Source organism: Pan troglodytes, chromosome 6 (assembly GCF_028858775.2).
Source record: "Pan troglodytes isolate AG18354 chromosome 6, NHGRI_mPanTro3-v2.0_pri, whole genome shotgun sequence".
NCBI lineage: Eukaryota > Metazoa > Chordata > Mammalia > Primates > Hominidae > Pan > Pan troglodytes.
The window spans coordinates 82,368,660-82,390,587 of record NC_072404.2 but is presented as its reverse complement, the minus strand read 5'-3'; the positions used below and the strand labels follow the sequence as shown (position 1 = coordinate 82,390,587).

At 54.4% G+C, this 21,928-nt stretch overlaps 1 protein-coding gene across 10 annotated transcripts in view; it reads left to right on the top strand.

The window, feature by feature from the left end:
• The window catches only part of ELN (elastin), a 42,276-nt gene that overhangs the window by 14,101 nt on the left and 6,247 nt on the right, over positions 1-21,928 (top strand). For 5 of the 10 annotated variants that reach the window (XM_016957589.4, XM_016957590.4, XM_016957587.4 and 2 more), the window contains 23 exons: positions 646-738; positions 1,016-1,066; positions 1,150-1,200; positions 1,911-1,952; positions 3,254-3,325; positions 4,220-4,249; positions 4,728-4,799; positions 5,706-5,747; positions 6,173-6,232; positions 6,534-6,587; positions 10,134-10,223; positions 10,308-10,379; positions 11,553-11,699; positions 13,112-13,165; positions 14,671-14,835; positions 15,072-15,113; positions 16,040-16,096; positions 18,294-18,491; positions 18,584-18,628; positions 18,820-18,945; positions 19,545-19,583; positions 21,601-21,672; positions 21,758-21,817. In XM_016957589.4, the coding sequence (XP_016813078.1) occupies positions 646-738; positions 1,016-1,066; positions 1,150-1,200; positions 1,911-1,952; positions 3,254-3,325; positions 4,220-4,249; positions 4,728-4,799; positions 5,706-5,747; positions 6,173-6,232; positions 6,534-6,587; positions 10,134-10,223; positions 10,308-10,379; positions 11,553-11,699; positions 13,112-13,165; positions 14,671-14,835; positions 15,072-15,113; positions 16,040-16,096; positions 18,294-18,491; positions 18,584-18,628; positions 18,820-18,945; positions 19,545-19,583; positions 21,601-21,672; positions 21,758-21,817 (1,734 nt within the window). The remainder of the gene's footprint in view (positions 1-645; positions 739-1,015; positions 1,067-1,149; positions 1,201-1,910; positions 1,953-3,253; positions 3,326-4,219; positions 4,250-4,727; positions 4,800-5,705; positions 5,748-6,172; positions 6,233-6,533; positions 6,588-10,133; positions 10,224-10,307; positions 10,380-11,552; positions 11,700-13,111; positions 13,166-14,670; positions 14,836-15,071; positions 15,114-16,039; positions 16,097-18,293; positions 18,492-18,583; positions 18,629-18,819; positions 18,946-19,544; positions 19,584-21,600; positions 21,673-21,757; positions 21,818-21,928) is intronic. The other 5 variants (XM_054655789.2, XM_054655787.2, XM_054655788.2 and 2 more) reach the window with 1 other exon arrangement.

The window sequence follows — 21,928 nt, the reverse complement described above, 5'->3', positions numbered from 1 at the left end:
ATCCACTCACCTCGGCCTCCCAAAGTGCTGGGATGACAGGCTCAAGCCACCGTGCCCAGCCACAAGACCCCATCTCTAAAGGGGGAAAAAAAAAAAAAGAGCCATGCAGTTTTGTCAGAGCTGTCTGACACATTAACCTCGGCACACAATCTAGTTCTGGTACTTAGGCGCAGTGGCTCACGCCTGTAATCCTAGCACTTTGGGAGGCTGAGACGGGCAGATGGCTTGAGCCCAGGAGTTTGAGACCAGCCTGGGCAACATGGTAAAATCTTGTCACTACAAAAAATACAAAAAAAAAAAAAAAATTTGCCAGGCACAGTGGCATGCACCTGTAGTCCCACCTACTTGGAAGGCTGAGGCGGGAGGATTGCTTGAGCCTGGGTGGTTGAGGCTGCAGTGAGCCAAGATCGCACCACTGCGCTCCAGCCTGGGTGACAGAGTGAGACCTTGTGTCAAAAAAAAAAAAAAAAAATCCATTACCGGTGAGCAGTGCTCACATGGATGTCCTGCAGGCATTGATGTCTGGCAGAGAGCGGAAGAGCCTCCAATGTGCTTCCTGAGTGGGGCACAGCCAGGCAGGGCCAGAGCGTAGGAGTCTTCATAGGTGTGGTAGCTCAGGACCTCACCCCATCCTCCCCTCCGCAGGGCTCGGCGCCTTCCCCGCAGTTACCTTTCCGGGGGCTCTGGTGCCTGGTGGAGTGGCTGACGCTGCTGCAGCCTATAAAGCTGCTAAGGCTGGTGAGTGGTGCTCTTTGGGACATGCCACAAGCCCTCTGGCTTCCATGGGGCCCTCCGCTTTGCAAAGAACCTTCCCTCAACTCAGGCTTGGGAACCGGGTGGGTGGGATTGTCAGTTGCAATCTACTGGGGCTGAGGGAGGCAGCTAGCTGTGCCCAGTCTGAAGGTGAGTTAGTAACGGGGCCAGACCTCAATGCTGGGCCCTCAGCATGCAGCCCCTGGCCCTTCTGCCTCCCCACTGTTCCTTATGCAATGCCTCACCTGTCCTGGCTCTGCAGGCGCTGGGCTTGGTGGTGTCCCAGGAGTTGGTGGCTTAGGAGTGTCTGCAGGTACGATGGCTATCCCCGAACTCCCTGGGTCAAAGTTGCAGGCCTGGGTGGAGCCAACTCTGATGCAGCCCCTTCTGTGCCAGGTGCGGTGGTTCCTCAGCCTGGAGCCGGAGTGAAGCCTGGGAAAGTGCCGGGTCAGTGCGGAATCCCTGGGGCTGGAGGACAGAGGGCAGGGAGGGGCAGAGGGCAGGGAGGAACAGAGCCCTCTCCACGCCACTGCACTTGGGGAGGAAGGGCAGGGCCTGGCTTCAGTTGGGCAGAGAAACTAGCCAGGCTGGTGCCTGCGTCTGTGAAATGGGGAGGAGGGGCCTGGCCCACTTCCCGGGCCCTTCTCCCAGGATATTGGGGTAGAAAGAGACGGGCTCTGTGGCAGGCTGTCGGGCGACAGATGGGGAAACTGAGGCTCAAAGAGGCGAGTCAGTGTGGAAGGGCCTGCAGCGAGTCCCGGCAGAGCTGGGGGAGCCCCGTGTCCTCTGACTCCCCATCTGGTACTCGTTCTGCCTCACCAAGCCCTTTAGGAAGTGACTTCAGGTTAAACAAAAGACTGCCTGAGTCTACGCAGCAGGGAGGGACATCTGGAAGCTGTTAGCCAGAGGTGGGCTGGCCCAGCCATGTAAACAGGCTCCAGGAGACGGAGATAAATCCACACACCGAAGAGTTTGCAGATGACTTCCGAAACTCGTGGGAGGAGGGTTGTGGCCACCCCACGTCTGTCCCTGGCTGCCCCTGTCGGGCACAGAGGCTGTGGGTTTGAGGGCCTTGGAGCTGCCTGGGTGGGAAGGGCCGGGGAGGGGTCCCTGGAGGCTGAGCTGCTGCTAGTAACTTTGCTTTCTTTTGGCCACAGGTGTGGGGCTGCCAGGTGTATACCCAGGTGGCGTGCTCCCAGGTGAGGGCAAGGAGGGAAACAGGGACTCTATAGGAAGAAAGCAGCCAGGACGCAGTGGCTCATGCCTATAATCCCATTGCTTTGGGAGACTGAGGCAGGAGGATGGCTTGAGGCCAGGAGTTTGAGGCCAGTCTGGGCATCATAGTAAGGCCCTCGTCTCTACAAAAAAATTTAGCCAGGCATGGTGGTGTGCACCTGTAGTCCCAGCTACTCGGGAGGCTGAGGTGGGAGGATTGCTTGAGCCCAGAAGGTCCAGGCTGCAGAGAGCTACGATGGTGCCACTGCACAGCAGCCTGGGTGACAGAGCAAGACCCTGTCTCAAAACAAAGAAAAAGAAAAAGGAAAAGAAAAGCAGCCCCCTCAGCCTCCCTAGTACCCCCCTCGCCTCCCCGAAAAGCAGAGGCCACCAGAAGCCCTGGGTCCTGACCTGAGCCATTTCCCCAAATTCCAAAGCTCAGGCTAACAGACATAAGGTCCCTGGCAGTCCGTCCATCCCCTGAAGGTCAACCAGCCTTCCTGCACCCCACCCAAGCCCTGATCCCAGGCACAGACCATCATCACAGCCCGAGGCGGGCCCCCGAGGACAGATCCCAGTGTGACCAGCTATTTCCCAAAAGCTGTGAGTCACCAAGGGGCCACCCAATGAGTCTGCCCTGCAGGAGACCCTAAAGAGCTGCCCCTCACCCTCCTTTCCCCTGCCAGGGCCTGACCACCCCACCCAACATGTGACCTCCTGAATTCCCCCAAAAGCCCAGATTTAGGCTGTTATGTGGGATTTGCTGATGGAGTGGCCCTTCCTCCCTCTCTCCCCCACTACGCTGAAAGCCAAGGCTGCCCAGCCCCAGGGGAGACAGGAGAGGTGGAAGACGCTGGCATGGTCCCAGCTGTAGCTGGATGGCTGCTTTGGGGGTCTGGGTTGTGGGCGAGAGCCCCAGAGAGCACGGGCCTCCCTGGTCTACGGGCGAGTGGCACCGCGCAGCAGCTGTCCCTCTCTTTACCTTTTCTGCGGCGGGTGGTCGAGACGGCTTTTGTGATTAACTCCAGCATAGAGATGAGGCTGACTGAGGCACGAGCTCACATGGCTGGGAAATAGGATTAAAACTCAGATCTTCTGACCTTGAGCCAGACAGGGAAGGAAAGTCAGCACTAAACAGGTCCTTTCTCCACCCACCCCGTGAGCCGTGCCTGTCACTGACAGTCGGTCCCAAGGGAGGTCAGCTGGGGGACCCGAGGAGGGGAGGGGTTCCCAGCAGGGCCTGCAAGGCCTGCCTTCCTACACTCACTGCTTTGTCCCCCGGCAGGAGCTCGGTTCCCCGGTGTGGGGGTGCTCCCTGGAGTTCCCACTGGAGCAGGAGTTAAGCCCAAGGCTCCAGGTATGCAGCTGTCTGGACAGAGGGCTGATGGCAGGGACTCTCCAACCACCTTCTGGCCCCGGGTGTGAAATGGGGTGGGATCCTGGACTGGCTCAGGGCCCTCTGGGTGACACTTTTTATGTTCCAGCCCTGGGCAGCCTGGTGCTGAAAAACCTCAGAGTGTGGATGGGCACACTGGCTCACACCTGTAATCCCAGTATTTTGGGAGGGTGAGCTGGGAGGATCGCTTGAGCCCAGGAGTTGAAGACCAGCCTGGGCAACATAGCAAGACCTTATCTCTACAAAAACATGATTAAAAAATTAGCCAGACATGGTCACACACACCTGTGATCCCAACTATTCAGGAGGCTAAGACAGGAGGATCTCTTGAGCCCAGGAGATCAAGGTTGTCGTGAGCTATGATCACACCACTGCACTCCAGCCTGGGCAACAGAGACCCCGTTCCCCCCCAGAATAAGAAAGAAAGAAAAGAGGGCCAGATGCAGTGGCTCATGCCTGTAATCCCAGCACTTTGGGAGGCCGAGGTGGGCGGATCACCTGAGGTCAGCCTGACCAACACGGTGAAGCCCTGTCTCTACTAATAATACAAAAATTAGCTGGGCGTGGTGGCCTGCACCTGTAATCCCAGCTACTTGGGAGGCTGAGGCGGGAGAATCGCCAGAACCTGGGAGGCAGAGGTTGCGGTGAGTTGAGATCACCCCATTCCACCCCAGCCTGGGCGACAAGAGCGAAACTCCATCTCCGAAAAAAGAAACCGCAGAGTTCATGTGAGCGCAGCATGCGATGACTGGTCTGGGAAGAACTGGCCATTCCTTCGGCCTCCTGGCCCCTTGGTGCTGTCTGGCCCAGTGTCCACAGTTCCAGGGCTGTAGTGACAGCTTTTTATCATTACAGGTGTAGGTGGAGCTTTTGCTGGAATCCCAGGTGAGGCAAGGCTGGTGGGAGAAGCAGGGTGGCCAGCCAGGCAGAGGCTCTGGCGTTGGGAGGGGTTGGGCACCCAAGATCCCATCCAAGCCTGCCCAATTTCTCCCACGCCTGCAGAGCCAGGCCTTGCAGTGGCTGTAGCACAAAGTGGCACCCATCCCAGGCCTGCTCCCCCAACTGGCATAGCAGCCCAAAATTCAAAGGAGTCCAGAAAACCCTCCAGCCTGTGCCAAGGGCTGCAGTCCCGAACTGGGGCCCAGGCCCCAGGAGGGAGAGAATCCCGTAGCTTCCTGGAGGAAGTGGCCTGTCACTGGGAATTTCTCAACTGACCCATGATGGAGATTCAGGGAGTCCCTCGAAGCAGGATGGTTTCTGGATGCTGTAGCAAGCTCCTTCTGCCTGAGCAGAAAGTGGAGTGGGTGGCGGAGGGTTTGGAAGGGGGTGCTGGGACCTGAACTTGCTCTCTTTATTCCCACAGGAGTTGGACCCTTTGGGGGACCGCAACCTGGAGTCCCACTGGGGTATCCCATCAAGGCCCCCAAGCTGCCTGGTAAGTCAGAGGGACGGTTCAAGATGCACCACTCGGCCGGGTGTGGTGGTTCACACCTGTAATCCCAGCACTTTGGGAGGCTAAGGTGGGCAGATCACTTGAGGTCAGGAGTTCAAGACTAGCCTGGCCAACATGGCAAAACCCCGTCCCTACTAAAGATACAAAAATTAGCCAGGTGTGGTGGCATAGGCCTATAATCCCAGCTACTGGGGAGGCTGAGGCAGGAGAATCTCTTGAACCCAGAAGGCAGAGGTTGCAGTGAACTGAGATCGCGCTACTGCACTCCAGCCTGGGTAACAGAGTGAGACTCTCCTCCAAAAAAAGAAAAGAAGAAAAAAAAATGCACCACTCACTGTGCCTCCCTGCACAGAAGTCAGCCTGGGTACAGGTGTCTCTGGTGGCAGGGAAGGGGTGTTGAAGCCCCTGTATGGTCACCAGCCAAGGAGAGCATGGGAAAGTCATCTGCAGGTATTGAACTCACACACACACGCTCATGCACAAGAGACCCATAGTCCCGATCTGAAGCTATTAGGCTGGTGGAAAGGAACACGGTTCATTGGAAAGATCCCTCTAACATCCACCCACTCGTGCTCCCGCCCCTACCTCTGCAATCAGCTTAGACAATAAAATGCTTTCCACTGAGGAGGGGGTGTAAGGAAAATACTCAGACTCCAGGGCCATGATGGGGCTTGAATTTGTAGGGGGATGGGTGTTCCATGGGCCTCGGGGGCAGAGGTGTCCTCTCCCTCCTCCACCCAGCGCCTTTGCTCTCCTGGGAGCAGCTCAGGACCCTGATGTGGGAGGTCTCAAGCTTTAGCACCTGTGGGGGTAGATCTGTCCACCCAGGTTGGTGGGAGCCCAGTAAGGCATGGGGCAGCCCCTGAGTTTGCTCTGTCCTCTCTCCAGGTGGCTATGGACTGCCCTACACCACAGGGAAACTGCCCTATGGTGAGTGAGACCCTTCTAGACTGTGGGCTTCCAGCTCTTTCCCTCTCCAGGGTCCTAGCAAGGGTGCTGTGCTTCCAGCCCTGGGCCAGGAGAGCACCTCGCTGGGGCAGGGTTGGGGTCTTGGAGTGGGAATCTCAGAAGGAAAGGGCATGGAATTTGGACTCAACATGGGTCTCCATCCCTGCCCTCCCATCTATCAATAATGAGACCTTAAGTGAGCTGTGTTGCTTCTTTGAGCCTCTGTGTTCTCATCTGTAAAATGGACATAACAACTCCATACATGTGTTTGTATTTGTTTTCACTCTGGCTGGGGGTGACAGGTGCAGACTCAGGACAGCTTGGGCCCCAAGGGCAGAGCAGGGGGAGGGGGAGGGCAGCAGTGGTGACGTCTGCACAGATGACCATCAAGCCTCTCTGTTTTGCAGGCTATGGGCCCGGAGGAGTGGCTGGTGTAGCGGGCAAAGCTGGTTACCCAACAGGGACAGGTAAGGAAAGCCTCACGTCACTTCCAGCCAAGGGAGCACTGATCTTCCAGGCTCCAGAGCCCTGGGGTGGGTGAGGTTCCCTCCTGAAAGCAGCAGCCCACCCTGCTTCCAGACCCTGGTCCAAACCTGGAGCAGGATCCTGGGGGAGGAGTGGGGCAGCTCCATCAGCCTCTGCCTACTCTGAAGCTCCCATGTATACCCACATATCAGTGGATTGGCTCTCTCAGGGCTGGGAACAAGTGGGCTCTGGAGATACAGGAGCACTGTTTCAAGGTCTCTCCCCTCTGCTTTCTTCCCCCAGGGGTTGGCCCCCAGGCAGCAGCAGCAGCGGCAGCTAAAGCAGCAGCAAAGTTAGGTGAGTGCCCCTGGAGTCCCCACCTGGTGGCCTCCAGGCCCCTACCCTCTCCATTCCCATTACTATTGAGAGCCTGCCTCCAAAGTGGCCCCTACATACCCCCATTTACTCAAAATTTTCAACATCACCCATCTATCTATCCCTCCCTCCAACCATTCTTCCATGCATCCATGTATCCATTCATCCTTCCATCAATCTATTACTTTCTCCATCCCTCCCTCCATCCATTCCCATTCCTCCATGCATCCATCTATCCATCCATCCATTCATGTACTCATCTGCCCATCCATGCATCCATCCACTCATCCATCCATTCATTCATCCATCCATCTCTCCCTCCATCCATTAATCCATCCATCCATCCATTCCTCCATGCATCCATCTATCCATCCATCCACTTATCTATCCATTATCTACTTATTTACACATCCATGCATCCATCCATCCATCCACTCATCCATCCACTCATTCATCCATCCATCTCTGCCTCCATCCATTCATCCATCCATCCATTCATCCATCCATCTATCCATCCATCCATCCATCCATCCATTTCTCCATGGATCCATCTATCCATCCATCTGTCCACACATCCATCCATCCATTTATCCATCCACCCACTCATCCATCTATCCATTCATCCACCCATCCATCACTACCTCCCTCCATTCATCCATCCTCCATTCCTCCATGCAGCCATCTATCCATCCACTTATCCATCCATTCATCCATCCATCTATCCATCCATCCATCCATCCATCCATTTCTCCATGGATCCATCTATCCATCCATCTGTCCACACATCCATCCATCCATTTATCCATCCACCCACTCATCCATCTATCCATTCATCCACCCATCCATCACTACCTCCCTCCATTCATCCATCCTCCATTCCTCCATGCAGCCATCTATCCATCCACTTATCCATCCATTCATCCATCCATCTATCCATCCATCCATCCATCCATCCATTTCTCCATGGATCCATCTATCCATCCATCTGTCCACACATCCATCCATCCATTTATCCATCCACCCACTCATCCATCTATCCATTCATCCACCCATCCATCACTACCTCCCTCCATTCATCCATCCTCCATTCCTCCATGCAGCCATCTATCCATCCACTTATCCATCCATTCATCCATCCATCAATCCCTCCCTCCATCCATTCTTCCATCCATCCATCCACGCATCCATCCATTCCTCCATGCATCCATCCATCCATGCACCCATCCATCCATCCCCTCATCCATCCATCCATTTATCCATCCATCACTCCCTCGCTCCATTCATCCATCCACCATCTATCCATCTATTCCCCCATATACCCATTCATCCATCCAACCATTCCTCCATGCGTCCATCTATCCCTCCATCCATTCCTCTAGGCACCCATCCATCCATTTCTCCATGCATGCATCCATCCTTCCATCCATCCATCCACCATCTATTCCTCCATGCATCCATTCATCCATCCATCCATTCCTCCATGCATTCATCCTTCCATCCATCCATCCACCCATCAATTCTTCCCTCCATCCATTCTTCCCTCTATCCATCCACTCATCCATCCATTCTTCCCTCTATCCGTCCACTCATCCATCCATTCCTCTATGCATCCATTCCTCCATGCATCCATCTATCCATCCATCCATTCATCCATCCACTCATCCATCCATCCATTTACCCATCCATCCACTCAATCCATCCATCCATCCATCCATCCATCGATCCATCCATCCATCACTCCCTCCATTGATTCTTCCATCCATCCATCCACCCATTCTTCCATGCATCCCTCCATCCATTCCTCCATGCACCCACCCATCCATTTCTCCATGCTTGGATCCATCCTTCCATCCATTCATCCATCCATCCATCCATCTATTCCTCCATGCATCCATCCACCCATCTATCCATTTCTCCATGCATCCTTCCATCCATCCATCCATCCACTCATCCATCTATCCATCCATCCATCCATCTACCCATCAATTCTTCCTTCCATCCATTCTTCCCTCTATCCATCTACTCATTCATCCATTCTTCCCTCTATCCATCCACTCATCCATCCATTCCTCCATGCATCCATTCCTCCATGCATCCATCTATCCATCCATCCATTCATCCATCCACTCATCCATCCATCCATTTACCCATCCATCCACTCGTCCATCCATCCATCCATCCATCCATCCATCCACCCATCAATCCATCTATCCATCACTCCCTCCATTGATTCTTCCATCCATCCATCCATCCATCTGCCCATTCTTCCATGCATCCCTCCATCCATTCCTCCATGCACCCATCCATCCATTTCTCCATGCATCCATCCATCCATCCATCCATCCATCCATTCCTCCATGCATCCATGCACCCATCCATCCATTCACCCATGCATTCATTCATTCATTCATTCATTCTTTCTTTCCTCCATGCATTCATCCATGCCTCATTCCTTCCCTCCCTCACTGCCTCCTCCCACCCATCCATATCAGAGATCAGGGACAAACAAGAGTTCTCTTAGAGAATATAGCCACTGTTGTGGGAGTCAAGAAATGGGAGGCATTTTTTTCTACCTGAGGAAAGTTAGAAAGGCTTCCCAGAGAAAGTGACATGTGATTTAGGCCTTAAAAATAAAGATGGAGCTTACCATGTGGTTAAAACAGGAAAGAGGAGGCCAAGCAGAGGGAATGGGTACCACGGTGGTTAGAAAGATAATTTTAGGTGGTGCATATATAAGCATTTAAAATATTTAATAGTTATGTATCAATTTAATGTGTACTATAAAAATGTTAACTCACTGCTCAGGTCAGTGAGTTCTTGGCTAGCATGGCTGCAGATGGAACGTGGTATTCCTGTGCCCGTGCAGTGGGTGGAGTGGGCATCTGTCCCCTGCCCCAGGTAGTGCCCACCTCAGGGTCAGACCACTAGGGCTGAAGTCCTCCTTCATCCTCAGCCCCAGGGAAGCCCTTTCCTTATCTCCCCACCAGCCCGAGAGAGTGAGAATGTGGGGAGAAGCCTGAAGCTGGGCCTCCCAGTGGAGGCCCCGCAGGCCCCCCTCCCAGCACCCGAGGCTCCTTGGCCCCAGCGGCTGGTGGGGACGGCTGGAATGTGGGAGCGGGAGAGCAGGGCTGTGAGGGGCTGCCAGAGCCAAGCAGCCAGGCGCTTGGATTACAAACTTGGCTGCATCTTTGGAACACAGGGAGAGGAAGTCTTGAACATTCCTGCAGGGGCCCCTCTGGCCCAGGGAGCGGCCACTTGTGGTTTCTCAGTATGTGGCAGTGATTAGAATGGGATTTGTCTGAAAACATACAAGTCCCTTAATGAGTGTGTTGAAATGGACACTTTGGGGGAGAGTCAAGGAACAGTGGAGTGGGGTGGGGGCCACCCCAGACAGGCCCATCTGGAGACACCCGGGCCCCATTCCTGGATAAGATCACACTGGTGAAAACGCCAGCGTCTAAGTGGCCATCCTGCCTGTCCTCAGGAGGGTCCTTGGGAAACTACATTGCACTGTCCCCATCTCAACAGGTGCTGGAGCAGCCGGAGTCCTCCCTGGTGTTGGAGGGGCCGGTGTTCCTGGCGTGCCTGGGGCAATTCCTGGAATCGGAGGCATCGCAGGTAACATCTGTCCCAGCAGGGGGTGGGTGTGTCCTTGAGATGGCCACAGGGCAAGGACCTCACCCTCTGTGGCTGTGTTTTCAGGCGTTGGGACTCCAGCTGCAGCTGCAGCTGCAGCTGCAGCTGCAGCAGCAGCCGCTAAGGCAGCCAAGTATGGTGAGTGCCTCCCGGGGTGGCAAGTCCACGGCTCGGGCCCCTGCATAGACCTCAGAGACCCTAGCCATAAAGCCAGATGGACTTGGCCTTTGTTCCTTCCCAAATATGCATTGTTCATGCCTCCTTACCTTTGCCCCTTCTGATCACTCTACCTGAGATGCCGTCTCTATTGTTTTGCCCTGATTAACTCAGCAGAGGGAGGGGACCCTGCAGAGGGGACATGGCTCCTCCCACTCCATCCCCTCCAGGGCCGGCCCACAGGTGTCTGCTGCATCAACTAAATGGGTGCCCAGTGGTGAGAATTCTGACTGTGCTTTAGAAATAGATCACATTCTAGCTATGCACAATGGCTCACGCCTGTAATCCCAACAATTTGGGAGGCTAAAACCAGGAGTTTGAGACCAGCCTGAGCAACATACTGAGACCCCATCTTTCCAAAAAGTATTTAAAAATTATCTAGGCATGGTGGCACATGCCTGTGGTCCCAGCCACCTGCGAGGCTGAGGTGAGAGGATTGCTTGAGCCTAGTAGTTCAAGGCTGCAGTGAGCTATGATCATGCCACTGCACTCCAGCCTGGGTAAGTGAGAATTTGGTTCAAAAAATAGGGAAAGAGAGACAGAAAGAGAGAGACAGGAAGGAAGGAAGGAAGGAAGGAAGGAAGGAAGGAAGGAAGGAAGGAAGGAAGGAAGGACGGAAGGAAGGAAGGAAGGGAGGGAGGGAGGGAAGGAAGGAAATGAAGGAAGGGAGGGAGGGAGAGAGAGAGGCAGGAAGGAAAGAAAGGAAGAAACAAAAGAGAGAAAGAGAAAGAAAGAAAGGGAAAGGAAGAAAGGAAGGAAAAAGAAAAGAGGGAGGGAGGGAGAGAGAGAGAGGGAGGGAGAGAGAAAGAAAGAAAGAGAGAGAGAAAAGAAAGAAAGAGAAAGGAAGGAAAGAAAAGAAAAGAAAAAGAAAGAGGTCACATTCCTCCAGCTCACTGATTCAAATCCCTAGAGCTCTTTAGGGACCCTCTTAGTCTCTCCACATCTCTCTGATGAGTAGGATCCATGCAGAGGAAATGTCAACCCACCTGCAATCCTGCATTCAGGACCAACTGTCACTTCCATACTCTACTAACCACCCTTCTAGCCCCTCTGAGGTTCCCATAGGTTAGGGGAACAATGCTTTTTCTTCCACAGGAGCTGCTGCAGGCTTAGTGCCTGGTGGGCCAGGCTTTGGCCCGGGAGTAGTTGGTGTCCCAGGAGCTGGCGTTCCAGGTGTTGGTGTCCCAGGAGCTGGGATTCCAGTTGTCCCAGGTGCTGGGATCCCAGGTGCTGCGGTTCCAGGTGAGCTGGGCTCTGTGTGTGTGTGTGTGTGTGTGTGTGTGTGTGTGTGTGTGTGTGTATTAGAGAGAAATATTGAGACTATTGCCAAAATTTTTGCATTCTCCCTAACACCATAACCATCTGCCCATACCCTTGACCACGTCTCATCCCCTCATCTTCTCTTCCTTGGGCTATACCAATCTCCTTATTAGCTTCTAATCAGTATCATATTTTCCAATTGACCTTCTGGCTATCAGTGTTCTCTGGGGGGCAGGAACCGTGTCTTTTTCAACTCCATGTTCCTAGCCCTTAGCTGAGTAGGTGTTCAGTTTATGGTAGATAAAACGGTAAGTGGGTGGATAGATGGATAAGTGGATGAATGGGTGGGTGGATGAATGAATGGATGGATAGATGGGTGGGTGGATGGATGGATGGGTGGATGGGTGGGTGGGTGGATGGATGGATGGATGGATGGATGGATGGATGGATGGATGAATAAGTGGATGGATGAATGGGTGGATAGATGGGTAGGTGAGTGGATGTGTGGGTGGATGGGTGTGGGATGGATAGGTGAGTGGATGGATGGGGGCATGGATGGATGGGAGGATGGATGGAAGAATGGATGAATGGGTAGATGGATGAGGGATGGATGGATGGGAGGCTGGATGAAAGAACGGGTGGATGAATGGGTAGATGGGTGGATGAATGAGCACATGGTTGGAGGGGCAGATGAATAGATGGGTGGGTGGAATGGTGGGCAAGCAAATGCAAAATCGATGGTTGGCTAGATGGTTAGACGAATGGATAGATAGGCAGATGGGATAAGTTGGCAGATAGATGAGTGGACAGAGAGTTAGGTGGTTGGGTGGGTGGATTGCTATCCAAGGATAGACAAATGGACAGCCGGGAGCAGTGGCTCACACCTATAATCTCAGCACTTTGGGAGGCCAAGGTGGGCAGATCACCTGAGGTGAGGAGTTCGAGACCAGCCTGGCCAATATGGTGAAATCCCATCTCCACTAAAAATAGAAAAAAATTAGCCAGGCATGGTGGTGGGTGCCTGTAATCCTAGCTACTTGGGAGGCTGAGGCAGGAGAAGTGCTTGAACCGGGGAGGCGGAGATTGCAGTGAGCTGAGATCGCGCTATTGCACTCCAGCCTGGGTGACAAGATTGAGACTCCATCTCAAAAAAAAAAAAAAAAAGACAAATGGACAGGTATAGAGGTGGGTCATTAGGTAGATGGATGATGGGGGTGGCTGGGTATACAGATGGGCAGGTGGGTGGACATCAGTGCATAAATGGATGTGTAGCCAACTCTATGTTGGCATGAAAGGAGATGGCCCAACACACAGATGGGCAGACAGAGGGATACATACTACACAGCTCTCCTCCAATCTCTCCTGAGCATTTGTGTCCCTTTTGGTCTCTCCAGGGGTTGTGTCACCAGAAGCAGCTGCTAAGGCAGCTGCGAAGGCAGCCAAATACGGTGAGTGCTATGCTGACAGCTCTGCCCCACCCTGTCCTGGCCTTTACTTGCCAGAACTAAAGGACCCTCCTCTACTTGCCCAGAGAAGGGAAGTGACTTGCCCAAGGTCACCGAGCAAGTCACCAGCAGGCCTCAGGACAATGTCTCCCCCATTTGTCTCCCACCACAGGGCCATGGGGCTGAGTGGCGGGAAAGTCCCAGGATGGCATTCCCAGTGGGGACAGTGACCCTGAGCCTCCCTGCTCTGGCCAAGGCCCTCTCAGAGGAGCCCAAAACTGCCTGGGGATGTGGATTCTGCCAATAATCTCTCTGCATCCAACAAAGGGGGTCTTCCCGAAGTGCTCAGAGAGGAGAGGGGCCAGAGGAGGACTGAAGAGTGTCAGTAAAGGGCTGGGTGCAGTGGCTTACACCTGTAATCCCAGCAATTTGGGAGACCAAGGTAGGAGGATTGCTTGAGGCCAGGAATTAGAGACCAGCATGGGCAAAATAGCAAGACCCTGTCTCTACATAAAATGTAAAAATTAGCTGGGCATAGTGGCATGTGCTTGTTTGTTCCAGCTACTTGGGAGGTCGAGGCAGGAGGATTGCTTGAGGCCAGGAGTTTAAGACCAGCCTGGGCAACATAGCAAGACCCCATAAATAAAATAAAAATAAAAATAAAAAATAAAAAAAATAAAAAATAAATGAAAAATTTTAATTTTTCTTTTCTTTTTCTTTTTCTTTTTTTCTGAGATAGAGTCTCACTCTGTCGCCCCGGCTGGAGTGCAGTGGCATGATTTTGGCTCACTGCAATCTCTGCATCCCAGGTTCAAGCAATTCTCATGCATCAGCCTCCCAAGAAGCTGGGATTACAGACATGCACCACCATGCCTGGCTAATTTTTGTATTTTCAGTAGAGACGGGGTTTTGCCTTGTTGGCCAGGCTGGTCTCGAACTCCTGGACTCAAATGATCCACCTGCCTCGTGGATCCCAAAGTGCTGGGATTATGGGCATGAGCCACTGCACCTGGCCAAAAAAAAGAATTTTTTTTTTTTTTTGAGACGGAGTCTTGCTCTGTCACCCAGGCTGGAGTGCAGTGGCGTGATCTCCGCTCACTGCAAGCTCCACCTTCTGGGTTCAAGTGATTCTCCTACCTCAGCCTCCCATGTAACTGGGATTACAGGTGCCCGCCACCACGCCTGGCTAATTTTTGTATTTTTAGTAGAGATGGGGTTTCACCATATTGGCCAGGCTGGTCTCGAACTCCTGACCTCAGGTGATCCACCTGCCTCAGCCTCCCAAAGTGCTAGGATTACAGGCATGAGCCACTGCACCCGGCCCCACATTTTTTTTTAAAGGCTTCATGGTGGAGGTGCTGGGGACCCAGGCATCCCAGTTTTCTGCCTTTTATGGACAAGGCCTGGGGGAAATTTACATCCTCTTTCCCAATCCATCAGCATCCCTCAGAGCCCACCCAGCCTCTCTCACTGAGCTTCTTTTCTACTTGGCTCCCTTCCCTCTGCAGGGGCCAGGCCCGGAGTCGGAGTTGGAGGCATTCCTACTTACGGGGTTGGAGCTGGGGGCTTTCCCGGCTTTGGTGTCGGAGTCGGAGGTATCCCTGGAGTCGCAGGTGTCCCTAGTGTCGGAGGTGTTCCCGGAGTCGGAGGTGTCCCGGGAGTTGGCATTTCCCGTGAGCCTTAGTCACATCTGGGGACATGGGTTGAGAAGGGATGGGGGCTTCTTGTCTGCTCGGCTCTGCAGGGGCAGTGGGGACTGTAGATCGGGCTTGAATGTGCTCAGGGAGGAGTTGGGGGAGAAGAAGGGAGGTCGTATCCATGCCTTACAGGGCAGAAGAGCTTTAAACACGGCTCAGAGGAGACCCAGGCACGGCTTCTGAGGGTCTCTTTCTTTCTCGTTTCCTTGTAGCCGAAGCTCAGGCAGCAGCTGCCGCCAAGGCTGCCAAGTACGGTAAGTGCCCCTGCCCTGCCTGTCCCCAAGTCCTGCTCTCCCGCGGGGCTCAGGGTCCAACCTCAGGGCAAACTGGCTCCCAGGCCTCCAGGACTGAAATGGCCTGGACCAAGGTCACGAGGCCCCTGCCCCATCTTCCAAAGCCACACTCCACTCTTACTGTCCTTTTCAGATGCCCCCTGTTAGGACTGTTGGTCACTGGCTCATCACCCCACCCCCCACCCCCAGAATTGAAGGTGTCTGGCAGGGTTGGGTGGCTGATGCCTGTAATCCCAGCAATTTGGGAGGCCAAGGCAGGTGGATCCCTTGAGGCCAGGAGTTCGAGACCAGCCTGGCCAACATGGTGAAATGCTGTCTGTACTAAAAATACAAAAATTAGCTGGGCATGGTGGCGGGCACCTATAGTCCCAGCTACTTGGGAGGCTGAGGCAGGAGAATGGCTTGAACCCGGGAGGTAGAGGCTGCAGTGAGCAGAGATTACACCATTGCACTCCAGCCTGGGTGACAGAGCAAGACTCCAACTCTAAAAATAAAAAAAAAAGAAAAAGAAAAAGAATTGAAGGTGCCAGGAAGCCATTCTCTTCTTCCCCCTATTCTCCCACCCACCCTTGCTCCCCCAAAAAGTGAGCACTGGGAGGGGCAAGGCTGAAGGTTCTCCACTCCCCCAGGTGCTGCAGGAGCAGGAGTGCTGGGTGGGCTAGTGCCAGGTGCCCCAGGCGCAGTCCCAGGTGTGCCGGGCACGGGAGGAGTGCCAGGTGAGCTGTGTCTCCAGCCCAGAGACGGGTTTGGTTTGTCTCATGAAAGGGTCCCTGGAGTTGACCAAGGTCGACTGCACCATTTTACAAACGGGAAGACTGAGCCTAGAGATGGGAAGCAGGGAGGGGTGTGAGAGACTACTCTCTCACCCCTTCTCTTCACACCTCCAGGAGTGGGGACCCCAGCAGCTGCAGCTGCTAAAGCAGCCGCCAAAGCTGCCCAGTTTGGTAAGTCCCCCTCACCCCCGCCATTGGCTCACGGAGAACTGCTTTCTCCTGTGCCCTGCTCTGGGGTCTGACCGCCCAGCTCCCTGTTCCTTTCCACCCCACTTAAGCTGTCACATTCTGGGGTGGGCCCTCCTTAGACCTTTTGGCCCACTGATGAATGACCTCTAGGAGTGTGGGTGATGTTTCTGATTAGGGAAGCAGGGTGAGCAGTGTGAGCCTCCCTGTTCCTAAAGCCCCTGGTGCCTCCCAGGCTATTGGGGACCTGACCTCATGCTGAGCTCCAGCTCCCCTTGAGGGACTCCAGTTCTCCCCCTTCTCCTTCTCTTTCTCCTTCTCCTTCTTCTTCTTGTGCTTCTCTTTCTTCTTCTTCTTCTTTCTTCTCCTCCTCCTCCTTCTCCTTCTCCCTCCTCCTCCTCCTTCTCATTCTTCTTCTCCTTCCTCTTCTTCTCCTCCTGCTTCTTTTCCTTCTCCTCCCTCTTCCTCCTCCTCCTGCTTCTCCTTTCTTCTCCTTCTTCTTCTTTCTTCTTCTTCCTCTTTTTCTCCTTCTTTCTTCTTCTTCTTTCTCCTTCTTCTTCTTCTTCCTCTGCTCCTTCTTCTTTCTCCTCCTTCTTCTCTTCTCTTCCGTCTTTCTTCTCCTCCTTTTCCTCCTTCTTCTTTCTTCTCCTTCTCCTTCTTTTTTCTTGAGATAGGGTCTAGCTCTGTCACCCAGGATGGGGTACAGTGCCACAATCATAGCTCACTACAGCCTCAACCTCCCAGGCTCAAGCAGTCTGCCTGCCTCCGCCCCCCAAGAGCTGAGACCACAGGTGCCCACCACCATGCCTGGCTAATTTTTTAATTTTTTTGTAGCGACAGCGGTCTCACTATGTTGCTCGGGCTCGTCTCAAACTCCTAGGCTAAAGCGATCCTCCTGCCTCTGCCTCCCAAAGTCCTGGGATTACAGGCGTGAGCCACCATACCTGGCCTGCAGTACTTCTTGATCCCCATCTCTTGCTACATTTGAGGGCCACCCTGGCAGCCCCAGGTGCCCACACTTTTCTGAACATGGCAAATCGTGGCAGCACCAATTGTAGAGCTCAACTGTATGTCAGGCCCTGGGCATGGGGTCTGTAGGCCTTGGCCCTAGGGACCTGTGGGCTGAAAGGTTCAGATCAGAATCTCTAGGACTGAATAGGCCAGAGAGCATTTCAACTGCAGGTCTGCTGAGCCCCAAATTCTCACACACAGCAATCTTTATTATTTATTTATTTGAGATGGGGTCTCACATTGTCACCCAGGTTGGAGTGCAGTGATGCCGTCATAGCTCGCCACAGGCCTCAAACTCCTAGCTTAAGCAATTATTCCCCCTTAGTATCCCTAGTAGCTGGGGCTACAGTTACATACCACCAGGCCCAGTTTAAAAAAAAGAAAAATTGTATGCGATCCTCCCACATTGGCCTCTCAAAGTGCTGGGATGACAGGCATGAGCCAACGTGCCTGGCCTACAAAAATCTTACAGAGTTGATTTTATTTTTCCCATTTTACAGATGTGGAAACTGAGGTTCCCAGAGCTTAAGCAACTTGCCTACAGTTGCACAGCTAAATGGTGGCTGAGCTGAGATTTGAACCCAAAGCCTTTCTGTCTTACAAAGTCCCTTATATAATGTAAATCTGCCGCCATCAGCCTCAAATCTCCAAGGGGTCCTTGTCACTGAAAAGGTTAAGAACTCCTGGCCAAATGCAGCAGCTCACAACTATAATCCCAGAACTTTGGGAGGCCAAGTCGGGTGGATCACCCAAGGTCAGGAGTTTAAGACCAGCCTGGCCAACATGGTGAAACCCTGTCTCTACTAAAAATACAAAAAAATTAGCCGGGCATGGTGGTGCGCACCTGTAGTCCCAGCTACTCAGGAGGCTGAGGCAGGAGACTCACTTGAACTCGGGAGGTGGTGGTTGCAGTGAGTCGAGATCACGCCATTGCACTCCAGCCTGGGCGATAGAGTGAGACTCTGTCTCCAAAAAAACAAAGTTATGAACTCCTGAGCCTGCACACACTTCATACTAGGGAGGAGGAAGCTGAGGCCCAGCAAGGGAAAGTAACTGATCCAGGGTCACACAGCAAATCTATGCCAGGGCCGAGGCTCCAGCCCTCTTTCCATAAGCTTCTGTCCTCTTTGATCAGGTCTTGGTTAATGATCAGCTCTTCTCAATCTTGCAGGGTTAGTTCCTGGTGTCGGCGTGGCTCCTGGAGTTGGTGTGGCTCCTGGTGTCGGCGTGGCTCCTGGCGTTGGCGTGGCTCCTGGAGTTGGCGTGGCTCCTGGAGTTGGTGTGGCTCCTGGTGTTGGTGTGGCTCCCGGCGTTGGTGTGGCTCCCGGCGTTGGCGTGGCTCCCGGCATTGGCCCTGGTGGAGTTGCAGGTGAGTTTCATGAGTCAATGAGCCTGAGGGGCCCCCGAAGCCTCCATGGGCCCCGCCTCCATCTCTAATCCCCCTCTCTCTCCCTCCCTCAGCTGCAGCAAAATCCGCTGCCAAGGTGGCTGCCAAAGCCCAGCTCCGTGAGTGCCTCGCCCACCTTTCTCTCCTCTCCCCAACGATCCCAGAGCTGGTTAGGGGCAACAGCCAGGGAGGAGGCCGCTGCTTGGATCTGGGCCCCTTCCTCTGGGACTAGGCTCAGCTCCCTGGGCAGGACACCTCCTTAGGGGCATGCTCCCTGCCTGCTGTCACCACCACTGCCCTCTGTCTGCAGGAGCTGCAGCTGGGCTTGGTGCTGGCATCCCTGGACTTGGAGTTGGTGTCGGCGTCCCTGGACTTGGAGTTGGTGCTGGTGTTCCTGGACTTGGAGTTGGTGCTGGTGTGCCTGGCTTCGGGGCAGGTGCAGATGAGGGGGTTAGGCGGAGCCTGTCCCCTGAGCTCAGGGAAGGAGATCCCTCCTCCTCTCAGCACCTCCCCAGCACCCCCTCACCACCCAGGGGTGCATAGTAAAATCCTTGTTAGGTTCTCCTAAGCATCTCGGGGTAACAGATAGCCGGAGGAGGGCAGACCAGGCCAAGGGACCCCAGGCTGCCCAATTGCAGAGTATCTGCCTCCTCAGTAGAGGGGTGGCAGGGCTCCAGACTGAGAAAAAGCCTGCCCTCCAACCAGGCAAGGAACAGGTAGATCAGCCTGGCTCCCCTTCAGCAGTGCTCTGTGCCCAGGGGACCACTAGGAACTCCAGTTCTTCACCAGCTGGTGACTGAGCCCCACTCTGTGCCCAGCCTCAGGCAGTCCATGCTAGGCCTGGGGAGAGAAGGAGGGGGCAGACGGAAGGTGGAGGCACTGTTTAGCCCTAAAGCTCTGTGCCTGTACAGCTTCAGGGCTTTGAGGAAGCAATAGAGGCCAAGGAAGTCAGGGAGGGCTCTCTAGAGGAGGCGGCAGAACTCCCAGGCACAGAGCTCGGCTCCTGACCACTCCCCAACTTTTCTTTCTCCCCAGTACCTGGAGCCCTGGCTGCCGCTAAAGCAGCCAAATATGGTGAGTGCACCCCACAACCACTTGTGGCTCCCTTGCCACCACACCATCCCTGACAGCACAGGACTGGGGTGGTCACAATAGAAAAAGGCAGTTTCGGCCGGGCGTGGTGGCTCACACCTGTAATCCCAGCACTTTGGGAGGCCGAGGCAGGCAGATCACCTGAGGTCAGGAGTTCCAGACCAGCCTGAACAATATGGTTAAACCCCATCTCTACTAAAAATTCAAAAATTAGCCAGGCGTGGTGGCGGGCACCTGTAATCCCAGCACTTTGGGAGGCCGAGGTGGGCGGATCACCTGAGGTCAGGAGTTCCAGACCAGCCTGACCAATATGGTGAAAACCCATCTCTACTAAAAACACAAAAATTAGCCAGGTGTGGTGGCGGGCACCTGTAATCCCAGCTACTCGGGAGGCTGAGGCAGGAGAATCGCTTGAACCCAGGAGATGGAGGCTGCAGTGAGCCGAGATCACGCCACTGCACTCCGGCCTGGACGACAGAGCGAGACTGTATCTCAAAAAAAGAAAAGAAAAGAAAAAGAAAAAGGCAGTTTCTAGGACACATTTATGACAGTTTAAAAACCTGGCCCCTGCCCACTAAATGCTTATGGTGCCTTCAACCCCTGTGACCACCAAAAACACCCTTGAAATCCCAGTTGCCCCCCAGGAGGCAATTCCACCATCCCTAAGCTCGCCCTGACCCTGACAGTTTCATGGTCCCTGTGTCCAGGAAGGGACTGGGCCTGCTGTGGGTATGAGGAGTCTGGGCAGTCTCTGCCTCCACCCCAGCTCTCTGGCCCGAGCAAAGGAGCTGGTATTCCTCATCTGGGCACCCCGGGCCCCCGCCTGCCTTCCTGTCCTGCCAGCAGGACTGCTCCCACCACGAGCCAGCCCAGAGGACGTGGCAGTCCCACAGCCTCTGCACTTGGCACTCTGGCAGCCCCGCCTGGCCAGACCCACGCTGTCTGTAGCCCCTGAATTCCTGGCCTCCTGTGAGCAGCGTTGGTGGGAGGTGGAAGACTCCCCCAGGGATCCACCAACCAGCCGGGCAGCTCCACTTGGGGCCAGTTTCTACCTCGGAAAATCCTGGCTTCCTCAGCGCCGACCCCCAGCGGCCCTGGCCTCCTCCCCTGCTCACTGCTGACTGCTTGGCAGGCCTGAGTCAACAGACATTGCCAGGGAAACAGAGTGACGTCATGTGGTGGAGCCGCGAAGGGCGCAGGCTCCCCAGCCACTTCCCGTCCCTGAAGCCCTGAGCACACTGCTTAACCTCTGCTCTGCCTCAGCGTTCTCATCTGCAAAATGGGAATGACAATAGTGCCTACCTTTCCTGCTGCAATGCATAAAAAATGGGCTGCTAAGTGTGAAGCACTCAAAATGTTAAGTGCCTGCTGTAGATACTATTGCCGTTGTTTGTTTGTTTGTTTGTTTGTTTGTTTTGACAGAGTCTTGCTCTGTCACCCAGGCTGGAATGCAGTGGTACGATCTCGGCTCCCTGCAGCCTCCATCTCCCGGGTTCAAGTGATTCTCCTGCCTCAGCCTTCCAAGTAGCTGGGATTACAGGCGCCCGCCACCACGCCTGGCTAATTTTTGTATTTTTCGTAGAGACAGGGTTTCACCGTGTTGGCCAGGCTGTTCTCAAACTCCTGACCTCAGGTGATCCACTAGCCTCAGCCTCCCAAAGTGCTGGGATTACAGGTGTGAGCCACCGCACCCGGCTTACAAAAGAACTTTTAAGGCCAGGCACAGTGGCTCACACCTTTGGGAGGCTAAGGCAGGAGGATCGCATGAGCCCAGGAGTTGGAGGTTGCAGTGAACTATGATTGTACCACTGCACTCCAGCCGGGGTGACAGAGCAAAACCCCATCTCAAAATGAAACAAAATATGGACTGGACTTCCTGTCCACTGCTCCTCCACAGTGTCACATGGCCCCTGCCACCTGTCTGCTTGCCTTGTGTCCCTGGGGCAGGGAGACCCATCGTTCAGAAATGGAACACTCATTTTCCCTCCTCTCCCCGCAGGAGCAGCAGTGCCTGGGGTCCTTGGAGGGCTCGGGGCTCTCGGTGGAGTAGGCATCCCAGGCGGTGTGGTGGGTGAGTTGAAACCCCAGGAGGGGCAGGGTGGGGAGGGAATCTAACCAATACAGAGTGCCTCCCTGAACTCGGTCTGTGTTCCCAGGAGCCGGACCCGCCGCCGCCGCTGCCGCAGCCAAAGCTGCTGCCAAAGCCGCCCAGTTTGGTGAGCACTGGGTGGAGGTGGGAGCTGCCGCCAGGCCCCCAGGCCCCCAGGCCCCCAGGGTGTGGGAGGAGCTTCTGACCAGGCACTGTAGACTCAGAGTCCCTGCCCCAG